Source organism: Protobothrops mucrosquamatus, unplaced genomic scaffold (assembly GCF_001527695.2).
Source record: "Protobothrops mucrosquamatus isolate PMUCROS unplaced genomic scaffold, P.Mucros_1.0 scaffold3307, whole genome shotgun sequence".
Classification (NCBI taxonomy): domain Eukaryota; kingdom Metazoa; phylum Chordata; class Lepidosauria; order Squamata; family Viperidae; genus Protobothrops; species Protobothrops mucrosquamatus.
Window position 1 is genome coordinate 37,021 of NW_015389297.1, and position 13,420 is coordinate 50,440.

The 13,420-nt window shown below is 47.6% G+C and overlaps 1 protein-coding gene across 1 annotated transcript in view; it reads right to left on the reverse strand.

The window, feature by feature from the left end:
- LOC107297440 (alkaline ceramidase 1-like) overlaps positions 1–13,177 on the reverse strand; it is a 19,228-nt gene extending 6,051 nt beyond the window's left edge. The window contains exons 1-3 of the mRNA XM_015826803.1: positions 13,085–13,177; positions 5,048–5,162; positions 481–619 (exon numbers count right to left, since the gene is read on the reverse strand). Of these exons, the coding sequence (XP_015682289.1) occupies positions 481–619; positions 5,048–5,162; positions 13,085–13,177 (347 nt within the window). The remainder of the gene's footprint in view (positions 1–480; positions 620–5,047; positions 5,163–13,084) is intronic.
- Positions 13,178–13,420: the final 243 nt, after the last annotated feature.

Genomic DNA, 13,420 nt, shown 5'->3' on the forward strand with positions numbered 1-13,420 from the left:
GGATTTCAGCTCCCAGGATTCCCCACCAGGCGCGTGCGGATTTCAGCTCCCAGGATTCCCCACCAGGCGCGTGCGGATTTCAGCTCCCAGGATTCCCCACCAGGCGCGTGCGGATTTCAGCTCCCAGAATCCTGCTGTCTGGGATCCCCTTCTCTCAACAGTCCGTGTTTTTCAATCTTGGCAACGTTACGGTGAGTGGACTTCGACTCCCAGAATTCCCTCGAGGGAATTCTGGGAGTTGAAGTCCGCACATCTTAAATGTTGGCAAGATTGAGACAGGCCGACCTCTCTTAGCCGCTAAACACGGCCCCTTGGAGGAATCTCTCGGTCCACTTCCGGCTCCAGCAGAGTTTGGATCCCCCGCCCCGAATCTGCAGCACCTCTCTGGCCCTTTGGGGGTCCAGTGAAGCCCCCCCATCCCGCCCTCCCCCCTCCGCCAGTCAGGTGCAGGGAAACGGCTGCCGGGCGGCTCCCCCTTACCTGTTCTTGATGAAGGAGGGGAAGTAGCGGACGGGCAACCAGAAGCCGTAGGAGATGCAGAGCGTCCAGAGGATGGACAGCTCGTCCAGCAGCTGCCCGGCATAGCTCAGGGTCATGTGGTAGTAGAAGGAGAAGATGCCTGGGGGGAGAAGAGCAGAGTGGGGAGGGACCTTTGGAGGTCTTCTAGTCCAGCCCCCTGCTCAAGGAGGAGATCCTAGACCATTTCAATCAATCAATCAATCAATCAATCAATCAGAATAGAGCTGGAAGGGACCTATGGAGGTCTTCTAGTCCAGCCCCCTGCTCAAGGAGGAGATCCTAGACTATTTCAATCAATCAATCAATCAATCAATCAATCAGAACAGAGCTGGAAGGGACCTTGTAGGTCTTCTAGTCCAGCCCCCTGCTCAAGGAGGAGATCCTAGACTATTTCAATCAATCAATCAATCAATCAATCAATCAATCAATCAATCAGAATAGAGCGGGAAGGGACCTTTGGAGGTCTTCTAGTCCAGCCCCCTGCTCAAGGAGGAGATCCTAGACCATTTCAATCAATCAATCAATCAATCAATCAGAATAGAGCTGGAAGGGACCTTGGAGGTCTTCTAGTCCAGCCCCCTGCTCAAACCATATGGCGTGATCCCATGGGGCACGGCCCTCCCCCCACCAGGAAAGCGTCATCTGGGTGCAAATGACGCCCATCCTGGGCGAAGCCCTTAACGATCGTGTGGGGGGAAAAAAGTCATCAAATCAGATCAATGGCCTGAGGATCTGCTTTATGACCGTCATGACTGACCATCAGGCTCCATGACGGTCCTAAGTGGAGGACTGCCGGCATGTGCTTTCTCCAAGGGGTCCTCGATACAGGCAGTCCTCGACTTACCACCACAATTGACCCCCCAAATTTACATTGTGAAGGGAGACAGTGGAGTTTGGCTCCATTTTACAACCTCTCTTGCCCCAGTTGTTAAGTGAATCACTGCAGTTGTCAAGTTAGCAACACGGTTGTTAAGTGAATCTGGCTTCCCCCGTTTGACTTTGCTGGTCAGAAGGCCGCAAAAGGGGATCACGTGACACCCCCCCTCCCCCCCGGATGCTGCGACAAAATTTCATTTTAACGTTTGTTGATTTAGTGTACATTTAAAGTGATAATAAAGTTTCCATTCTATTCTATTCTATTCTATTCTATCATTATTCTATTCTATATCCTGTCCTATCCTATCTTATCCCATTCCATCCCATTCCATTCTGCATTCTGCATCCTATCCTATTCTATCATATCCTGCATTCTGCATTCTGCATTCTGATCTGTTTTTTCCATTCCATTCTATTCTGTAATAATAATAATAATAATAATAATAATAATAATAATGATGATGATGATGATGATGATGATGATGATGATGATGATGATGATGATGATGATGATAAAAATAAAAATAATAAAAATAATAAAAGTTGGAAGGGACCTTGGAGGTCTTCTAGTCCAACCCCCTGCTCACAACCCCCTATACCTATACATTTCAAAGAAATGGCTGTCCAGTCTCTTCTTAAAAACTTCCAGTGTTGGAGCATTCACCGCTTCTGGAGGCAGGTTGTTCCACTGGTTAATTGTTCTCACTGTCAGGAAGTTTCTCCTTAGTTCTAGGTTGGTTCTCTCTTTGGTTAGTTTCCACCTGTTGCTCCTTGTCCTGCCTTCAGGCACCTTGGAAAATAGCTTGACTCCCTCTTCTTTGGGGCAGCCCCTGAGATATTGGAAGACTGCTATCATGTCCCCCCTCGTCCTTCTCTTTGTTAAACTAGATCCCCAATTCCAGCAACCGTTCCTTATATGCTTTAGCCTCCAGTCCCCTAATCATCTTTGTTGCTCTTCTCTGCACTCTTTTAGAGTCTCAGCATCTTTTTTACATGGCGGTGACCAAAACTGGATGCCGTGTTCCAAGTGTGGCCTTACCAAGGCCTTGTAAAGTGGTATTAATACTTCACGTGATCTTGATTCTCTCCCTCTGTTAATGCAGCCCAGCACTGTGTTGGCCTTTTGGGCAGCTGCAGCACACGGCTGGCTCCTATTTAAGGGATTGTCCACTAGGACTCCGAGATCCCTCTCACAGTTACTACTATTGAGCAAGGTACCCCCTATACCAGTGGTTCTCAACCTGTGGGTTGGGACCCCATTTGGGGTCGATCGACCATTTCATGCAAGCAAGGCTGTCCGCCATTTTTTTTGTCCGCCATTTTTTTCCCCTTTTCCGGCGGGTGCCTTACCTCCCTTGGGCTGGGCCAGCTGGTGGTCGGCCTGCTCCGTCTCTGCCGCTTGCCAGCTACGCCTTGGCCGGCGCAGGGGGCGGAATCACGCATGCGCGGCACTCCCGGGCAGGGAAAGTCCTCGACTTACGACCGGTTGGGTAGTCCTCGACTTACGACCGGTTTAGTCCTCGACTTACGACCGGTTTAGTCCTCGACTTACGACCAGTTTAGTCCTTGACTTACGACCGGTTGGGGTCGCGGCATTAAAAAGGTTGAGAACCACTGTCCTATACTATACCTGTACATTTGGTTTTTCTTGCCTAAATGTAGAACCTTACTTTTTCACCATTGAATTTCATTTTGTTAGAGAGCGCCCAGTGTTCAAGTCTGTCCAGGTCCTCCTGTATCCTAAGCCTGTCTTCTGGAGGGTTGGCTATTCCTGCCAGCTTGGTGTCATCTGCAAATTTGATGAGTTCCCCGTCTATCCCCTCGTCCAGATCGTTGATGAAGATGTTGAAGAGCACTGGGCCCAGAACAGAGCCCTGGGGCACCCCACTGCACACTTCCCTCCATGTAGATGCGGTTCCATTGAGGACCACTCGCTGAGTACGGCTGGTCAGCCAGCTATGGATCCATCTGGTGGTGATGCTGTCTAACCCACATTTTTCTATCTTGTCAAGTAGTAGGTTGTGATGTACTTTATCAAATGCCTTACTGAAGTCCAAGTAAATTATATCCACAGCATTCCTGTGGTCCACTAATTTTGTCACCTGGTCAAAGAATGCAATAAGATTTATCTGGCATGATCTGTTTTTGACAAACCCGTGTTGGCTTTTGGTAATGACTTTGCCTGTAGGTGTTTGCTGATTCATTGCTTGAGTATCTTTTCCAGAATCTTCCCAGGTATTGAGGTCAGGCTGATAGGTTTGTGGTTTCCTGGATCCATTTTTTTTTCCTTTTTTGAAGATGGGAACTACATCAGCTCTTTTCCAGTCCTCTGGTAGTTTCCCAGTGCTCCAGGATCTTTGAAAAATATAGTTCAGTGGTTCTGAGATCACACCTGCCAGTTCCTTGAGAACCTTGGGGTGTAATCCATCTGGTCCTGGCGATTTGAACTCGTCTAGGCTGGACAGGTGGTCACTTACCATTTTCTTGCCTGTTTTAACTAATCTGTTTTTTACAGTGCTGTTTTTGATAGGTTGGATTGTTTTTTCTCTTTGTGCAAATTAATTCTGAATTCTGAATTCTATTCTATTCTGTATTCTATTCTATTAATTCTCAGTTCTGAATTCTATTCTATTCTGTATTCTATTCTATTAATTCTCAGTTCTGAATTCTATTCTATTCTGTATTCTATTCTATTAATTCTCAGTTCTGAATTCTATTCTATTCTGTATTCTATTCTATTAATTCTCAGTTCTGAATTCTATTCTATTCTGTATTCTATTCTGTTTTATTCTATTCTACTCTAAAGCCGTACCTGGACAACCTTGATGCAGACACCATCTCGGGCCACACAAAGAGGGAGGGGTGTAAAGCATCTCCCCACTTTTTCGGAAAGTAAAAATTACAGAGAAGAAGATTCTACAGGTAGTCCTTGGTTTACAACAGATCATTTAGGGGCTGTTCGAAGTTACAACGCCACGGAAAAAAGGGACTTATGACCGTTTCCCCCACTTACGACCGTCGCAGCATCCCCCAGAGTCACTTGATCAAAATTCCGATGCTTGACAACCGACTCATATTTATGACCGTCGCAGTGTCCCAGGGTGTGTGTGTGTGTGTGTGTGTGTGTGTGTGACACGACCCCCTTTTGCGACCTTCTGAGAAGCAAAATCTATGGGGAAACCAGATTCACTTAGCAACCAGGTTACTAATTTAAAAACTTCAGTGATTCACTTAATGGCGACAAGAAAAGGTCATAAAACGGGGCCGAAACTCACCTATCTCACTGGGCAAACGGAAACCTTGGACTCCGCTGTGGCCGTAATCCGGGGACTACCTGTACTAAAAGAGCCTTAAAAATTAATAATAATAATAATAATAATAATAATAATAATAATAGTAATAGTAATAGTAATAGTAATAGTAATAGTAATAGTAATAGTAATAATAATAATAATAATAATAATAATAATAATAATAAATAATAATAATAATAAAGTTGGAAGGGACCTTGGAGGTCATCTAGTCCAACCCCCTGCTCAGGCAGATAGAGCTCGTTCTCCTGTGGGTCGTGGCTTGGCTGGACTACCTAGCAGGGCTGATAATGGGGCCGGGCCTGGCCTTCTGCTCATGCGCAGCCTTCGTGGTCACCTACCAATAAACACCTGCAAGATGACGAAGCCCCGAATCGGCAGGGCGCGATAGGCGATATAATCGGTGTTGAGCCACAACAACAAGGGGGACAAGATGAAAAAGGCCACGTTGCTGATCTGGAGGAGAAAGAAAGGGGAGAGAAAGAGACAGAAAGGATGAGAAAGGTTAAAAACCTGCAAATCTTCGGAGGGGCAACGCTGGTGGCCCCGCCCACTTTGACTCCCCCCCCTCCCTTCCCCAGGGAACTATTGAGCCCACTGGGGCAGACCGAGGGATGTAGACAGAGAGTTCGGATTGCTTCGGTATTATTTGTAATTTTCCTTTTGGGGGGTGGTGGTGTCTATCTATGGCAAGCTTGGCCACTTTGGAGCTTGTGGACTTCAACTCCCAGAATTCCTCAGCCAGCCATGCATGGCTGGCTGAGGAATTCTGGGAGTTGAAGTCCACAAGCTCCAAAGTGGCCACGATTGGAGAGCCCTGGTCCACGACGGTGCTTCCTCAACCTTGCACCCTTGAAGACGGGTGCAACTCCCACAATTCCCCCAGCCAGCGTGGGCGGACTTCAGCTCCCACAATTCTGTTGGCTTGTGTCCTCTTCTCTCAACATCGAGGGCAGAGGTCTTCAAGCTTTCCGGGCTCACGGCTCAGAGGGAAGGAGAGCAGCTTCCAAATTGGTGCACGCGCATGCACGTGCACGCAAACAGGGCCGCACACACCAGCCTGGCACTAGCAACCCCGTTCGCGCATGCACAAATGGGCCACACCCACCCGCCTGGCACTAGCAGCCCCGTTCACGCATACACGAATGGGCCGCACACACCCACCCGGCTGTTGTGATTCCGTGCCAGCCTGTGCTTCCAACAGCTGAGTCGGAGGAATCTGAGGAGGAGGTGGAGGAGGCATTGGAAGGGCCATCAGGGGCAGAGAGAGACTCTGATGAATTGCCGGACTCACGGTTTGATGTAGAGCCTGGGCCCTCCAGTCGTGTTTCTGATGAAGCCCAGCTGTGTGAGGAGCATGAGTCAGATTCGGAAGGCTCACACCTGGACTTGCTAATTGATGCTTGCAGACGTCGTCAATTAGCGAGAGAGAAACAACAGCAGTCAATGCGACAACTCCAAAGTAAAAGGAGAAGGCAATGAGAGGCAACGCCCTGGGACTGCTATATAAAAAGGGGAGGTGTGGGCGGTGCTGGTTGCTGAAGGCAACCGTTTGCAAAGTGCTTCTTGGAATCCTGGTCTGTTCGTCTTGTTTGCAACGTGTTCCCTGTGGATTATTTCATTCCTTTGGACTTGAGTTTGGCTGTTTGTGTTTTGGACTAATTGACAGGTTTGTCACCCAAATAAAAGGGATTTGTTTTGTTTTAAAGTCTCCAGCCTATTGTATCAGCAGGGGTTTGGTCCTTGTGCCTCTAACAAGGACGGCAATAGGCTGGGATAGAACACCGGCGATAGTGGCCCTGTTCGTGTATGCGCAAACGGCCCGCACACCACTCGCCTGGCGCTAGCATCCCCATTCGTGCCCGCAAAGAGGCGCGAACAGGGCCGCGGGCGCTAGCACGAGTGGGGGGAGTGCCGGTGCACACGTGCGCGCACCAGCCAGCCATTTCCACGGTCTGCTGGCCCGCTGGTTGGGGACCTCTGATGGAGGGGTCTCGTTCCATGTTTTTCAAACTTGACAACTTGAAGATGGGTGGACTTCAACTCCCAGAATTCCGGGAGTTGAAGTCCACCCACCTCCAGGTGCCCAAGCTTGAAAAACACAGGTCTGTGGGTCTTGATCGGTTCCTTTTTCTAGGATCCAGAGAGCATTGGATTCCCTTGCTGGTGAGATGCAGGGTGCTGAGCTTTCGCTGATCCTCGAATGCGGATCCTGGAAGTGAATCTGCTTGCTCGGGACGGGTGCCTGCCCTCAAAAAGGATGGCCAAAATGATCCCACCTTGAAGAAACGCCAGCGGTCCCTTGATTTCAGTAACCCCTTTCAAGGGGACCACAGGAAGGGGGTTTGCAGCTTGGAGATTCCTAAGGTTTACATCCCTCCCTCCTCACCTGAGATTTTTAAAAAAAAACCAAAAAAAAAAAAACCCAAGAACATCCGGTTGGAGTGGATGGATGAAGACCATGATGTTTTGCCTGCTGAGTAGAATTCTCAATCAGAATAGAGTTGGAAGGGGCCTTGGAGGTCTTCTAGTCCAACCCCCGTCTCGAGCAGAAGACCCTGTATCAATTCTGACAAGTAGCTGTCCAGTTTCTTCCGAAAAGCGATGGAGCATCCACAACTTCTGGTGGCAAGCTGCTCCACTGGTTAATGGTTGAAACTGTCAGGAAGTTTCTCCTTAGTTCTAGGTTGCTTCTCTCCTTGGTTAGTTTCCATCCGTTGCTTCTCGTCCTGCCTTCGGGTGCTTTGGAGAATAGCTTGACTCCCTCTTTGGGGCAGCCCCTGAGATATTGGAACGCTGCTATCATGTCCCCCCTCATCCTTCTCTTTGTTAAACTAGACATTAATTCCAGGTTGCTTCTCTCCATGGTTAGTTTCCATCCGTTGCTTCTCGTCCTGCCTTCTGGTGCTTTGGTGAACAACGTGACCCCCACCTCTTCTTTGGGACAGCCCCTCAAATACTGGAAGGCTGCTCTCATGTCCCCCCTCGTCCTTCTTTTCTCTAGACTAACCAAACCCAAATCCTTGCAACCGTTCTTCAGATGTTTTAGTCTCCATGCCTTTAATTAATCCTCTTAGTTGCGCTTCTCTGCACTTTTTCCAAAGTCTCAATGTCTGTTCAGTATTATGTTATGATTTGGAGAGCCAGTTTGGCCTCGTGTTCATGGCCCCAGGCCAGAAACAGGGGGTTCAACTCCTGCCTTGGGCACCAAGCCAGCTGGGTCCCCCTGTGCCCTTCACGCCCCCTCCGCTCTAGAATGGAGAAGACACGGGCAAAACACTTCCGAAAAAAAAACTGCCGGGACTTGTCCAGGCAACCCTTGAGAATTGGCGACGATTGGAGGGAAGCCGTTTCCGAGGCACGAGACGCTTTCTGATGATGAATCTGCCAGTAATGGACGACGCCTGGAGGAATCTGTTGTGATTGCTGCAAGGTGGCACGTTCTGCCTTCAGAGGGTGACCCACACCCAGAAGGAATGGCCAGCCTCAAAAGCCTTAACCACAAGAAGTATGAATCCACGCCTCTCTCTCACTTGTCTCCTGAAGTCACGGTGCTCCATCCTGGGACCTTCTCCAGAAAGGATTGGATGCCCTGAGGATGGCTGCTCTGGGAAGGGGGGGGGTCAGACTAGAACAGGGCTCTTCAACCTTTTCACCCATTGTACCACTTTTAGGATATGGCAACATCCGAGTACCACCAGTTGCCCAGCAAGGGGTCAAAAACTTGATGATCCCCCCAAAAAAGGAAAAAAGTGATAAAGTACAGGTAGTCCTCAACTTACAACAGTTCACTTAGTGACTGTTCGAAGTTACAATGGCACTGAAAAAAGTGCCCCCCAAGCCACAGCCGAGCAAGACACCTGCCTGCCCGCCCGGTGGCGCTCTTCCTCCTGTCTGAGATTTTCATTGTTGTGAGCATTTCTGTTGAGGATTGGCAGCGGGGGTGGGGTGGGGGGGGTGTTTGGTTTTTGTCCCCCCCCCCCGTCTGCTGGGTGCTTGCAGCAGGTTTTGGTCACTTCATATGACCCTGGGAGACTGTGACCGTCATAAATATGAATCAGTTGCCAAGCATCTGAATGTAAATCACAAGACCCTGGAGATGCTGCAACATTCCAGCTGATCGGCGCTTCTTCTGGGCTCAGCAGAAGCCCCAGGATCAGCGCCGAGCTCCAGCTGGAGCCTGGCACTGATCCTGATGCTTCCATTGAGCCCTGACAGCCCCGAAGAAGCGCTGGTCCTGGCGCTTCCGCTGAGCCCGGACAGCCCTGCAGCTCCAGCCGTCTCTCGCTCAAGCTTGTGCGGTGCTGCCACCGGTTCAGCTCTTTCCCCTCCCCAGCTACCACTTTTCTAGGATGGTCGTGTACCACCTGCCAGGTGCCAATGTACCACAGGTGGTCCCCGTACCACTGGTTGAAAAGCCCTGGATTAGAAGACCTCCAGGTCCCTCCCGGCCTTGGAGTCTACGATTCACACCCTGGCAGGCTCTCAGTTCTACCCGACACTGATTTGGTAGCATTCCCAGAATCCTTGCCACACATCTGCCCTACTTCGGGTGGCCTATTTCGAAAGCCTGTTCCGATAGCCTGCGTACTCTATAATCCGTGAGGCATTGCATCTTAGTTATAACCTAAGAGATAACATCAGAGTCTTGGGTCAGCTTGTGCCCAAAACCTAGTTACAAACAAAGGAGATAATAATAATAGTAAAGTTGGAAGGGACCTTGGAGGTCATCTAGTCCAACCCCCTGCTCAAGCAGGAGATCCTTTACCATTTCAGACAAGTGACTGTCCGGTCTCATCTTGAAAACCTCGAGTGATGGAGCACCCACATCTTCTGGTGGCAAGCCGTTCCACTGGTTGATTGTTCTATCAGGACATGTCTCCTTATTGGAGAAATTTGGAGATGGGAGAAACCAACCTATCTAGGTTGCTTATTTCCCAACCATTCCTTCTTGTTCTGCCGTCAGGAGTTTTGGAGAATAGGTTGAATCGTTTGCAAGGAAGCGAAACTGCAGAGAATTCTAGCAAATGACTGTAAATTAACGATTAATTTATTCTTCTTTCTTTCCCCTTGCTTTAATTGCCAGGGGTAGGCAACCTCGGCTCTTTTAGGACTGGTGGACTTCAACTCCCAGAATTCCTGAGCCAGCATGGCTCAGCTTGTAAACCTCTCCCTTTCCCCTCAGCAGGGCTGGCTCAGGAATTCTGGGAGTTGAAGTCCACGAGTCCTAAAAGAGCCAAGGTTGCCTACCCCTGGCCTAGGCCTAGGCTGCTTCATGACTTGTGGACTTCAACTCCCAGAATGCCTGAGCCAGCATGGGGAAACTATAGCCCCCTTCATGATTCGTGGACTTCAACTCCCAGAATTCCTCAGCCAGCATGAGGGAACTATGGCCCCCTCATGATTCGTGGACTTCAATTCCCAGAATTCCTCAGCCAGCATGGGGGAACTATGACCCCCTCATGACTCGTGGACTTCAACTCCCAGAATTCCTGAGCCAGCATGGCTCAGCATGGAAACCCCTCCCTTTCCCCTCAGCGTGGCTGGCTCAGGAATTCTGGGAGTTGAAGTCCACGAGTCCTAAAAGAGCCAAGGTGGCCTACCTCTGGTCTAGGGTTTCCAAATAATTCCATGGTCTGCAGACAGATCAAGCCCCTCCCTTTTCCAGCCGGCTTTGCTGATCCCATTGAGGATCAACCTGGGGCAACCGGGAAGCCGAGCTGCGACTTCTCGGTCCAGATCCTGCTCCCACTTGAGTGCTGAGGGCAATTAAAATGGACCCAAACCGCGGTTAAGACTTTTAAGACTTGCTGGCTGGGGAATTCTGGGAGCTGAAGTCCACCACCCGTCTTAAAGTTGTTGGCAAGGAAGGAAAACCCGCTGCATCATCCAATTGGTCCCTTGCTTCAAAGTCAACAGACCTAATGCTGTGTGAAAGTTCAAGATTCTAGACCTTAGGACGAAGCCGCTGGGAGGGGGGGGGTGCGATGTTGTTGACAGCTGGGTGCTGCACAAATGGAGCCATAAACAAGCAAGATAAAATCCTGATTGCTTTGAGGTCATCCCTCGGTGACCTGTGCTGTGGTTGACTGGAGACTCTGTAGCCACAGCCAATCAATTACAGACTATTCCTGGAAGGGACCTCAGAGGTCATCTAGTCCAACCCCCTGCTCAAGGCAGGAGATCTTCTCCCATCCCAATCAAACGGTTGTCCACTCTATTCCTGAAAAATCTCCACTGTATTAGTACCGCTTTATAAAGCCTTAGTAAGGCCACATCTGGAATACCTGCATCCAGTTTTGGTCACCGCGTTACAAAAAAAGATGTTGGGCCTTTGGGGAAAAGTGCAAAGAAGAGCTACTAACATGATCAAAGGCCTGGAGACTAAAACATATGAACAACAACAACAAAACAACAACATAATAATAATAATAATAATAGTAATAGTAATAGTAATAATAATAATAATAATAGAGTTGGGAGGGACCTTGGAGGTCATCGAGTCCAACCCCCTGCTCAGGCAGGAAACCCCATATAGAATATAGAATATAGAATATAGAATATAGAATATAGAGTATAGAGTATAGAATATAGAATATAGAATAGAATAGAATAGAATAGAATAGAATAGAATAGAATAGAATAGAATAGAATAGAATAATGGGAATGGAATAGAATAGAATAGAATAGAATAGAATAGAATAGAATAGAATAGAATAGAATAGAATAATGGGAATGGAATGGAATAGAATAGAGAATAGAGAATAGAGAATAGAGAATAGAGAATAGAGAATAGAGAATAGAGAATAGAGAATAGAGAATAGAGAATAGAATAGTGGGAATGGAATGGAATGGAATAGAATACAGAATACAGAATACAGAATACAGAATACAGAATACAGAATACAGAATACAGAATAGAATAGAATAGAATAGAATAGAATAGAATAGAATAGAATAGAATAATGGGAATGGAATGGAATGGAATAGAATAGAATAGAATAGAATACAGAATACAGAATACAGAATACAGAATACAGAATACAGAATAGAATAGAATAGAATAGAATAATGGGAATGGAATGGAATAGAATACAGAATACAGAATACAGAATACAGAATACAGAATACAGAATAGAATAGAATAGAATAGAATAGAATAGAATAGAATAGAATAGAATAGAATAGAATAGAATAGAATAGAATAATGGGAATGGAATGGAATGGAATAGAATACAGAATACAGAATACAGAATACAGAATACAGAATACAGAATACAGAATACAGAATACAGAATAGAATAGAATAGAATAGAATAGAATAGAATAGAATAGAATAGAATAATGGGAATGGAATGGAATGGAATGGAATAGAATACAGAATACAGAATACAGAATACAGAATACAGAATAGAATAGAATAGAATAGAATAGAATAGAATAGAATAGAATAGAATAGAATAGAAAATATGGAATGGAATGGAATGGAATGGAATGGAATAGAATAGAATAGAATTGAATAGAATAGAATAGAATAGAATAATGGGAATGGAATGGAATGGAATGGAATAGAATACAGAATAGAATAGAATAGAAGGGATCCTTGGAGGTCATCTAGTCAGGAAGTTTCTCCTTAGTTCTAGGTTGCTTCTCTCCTTGATGAGTTTCCACCCGTTGCTTCTTGTCCTGCCTTCAGGCGCTTTGGAGAATAGCTTGACTCCCTCTTCTTTGGGGCAGCCCCTGAGATATTGGAAGGCTGCTATCCTGTCCCCCCTCGTCCTTCTCTTCGTTAAACTAGACAGACCCAATTCCAGCAACCGTTCCTCGTATGTTTCCGCCTCCAGTTGTGGTGACCAAAACTGGATGCGGGATTCCAAGTGAGGCCTTACCAAGGCCTTGTAAAGTGCTATTGGTATGGCTAGTCTTGAGAAAAGAAGGACTGGGGGGGGGGGACATGATAGCAGTCTTCCAGTATTTGAGGGGCTGCCACAAAAAGAAGGGAGGGGGTCAATCTATTTTCCAAAGCACCAGAAGGCAGGAGAAGAAACTAATTAAAGAGAGAAGCGACCTAACACTAAGGAGAAATTTCCTGACAGCTAGAACAATTAACCAGTGGAACGGCTGGCCACCAAAAGTTGTGGATGCTCCAACACTGGAAGTTTTTAAGAAGAGACTGGACAGCCACCTGTCTGAAATGCTCTAGGGTCTCCTGCTTGAGCAGGGGGCTGGACTAGATGACCTCCGAGGCCCCTTCCAGCTCTATTCTGATTCTACAAGTCTACCCGCAGCAGACCGGCTGCCCCAGCGGGGTGGGCAAGGACAGGAAGCGGGGCCTCGTCCTAGCCAAAGGGATCCTCGCCCGTTATCCGGAGAGTTACCGAGTTGTAATATTCAGCAATATATTCGGAGCGCTCAAAGTTGGCTTCACACCAGTCCACTTCGGAGCTGAGATAGGAGAAGATCTGCAACATCCTGAGGCTGCCGACGATGCGCCGTTCAAGGAGAGCGCAAAAGAGGCTGCGGAGGAAAGAGCAAACGAGTGAGGCAAACTCGCCCGTCCAGATTTTCTGCCTCCCGATGCGCCTTTTTATAGTGCCCTGCCCCACGTGGCTCGGCCGCTGAACCCACGGATTCGCCTGCTCTGCCGGATGCATACCAAATTAATTTTATCATTCGATGTCTGATTGAGTGCTATGTCTGACTAATTCTTCGAA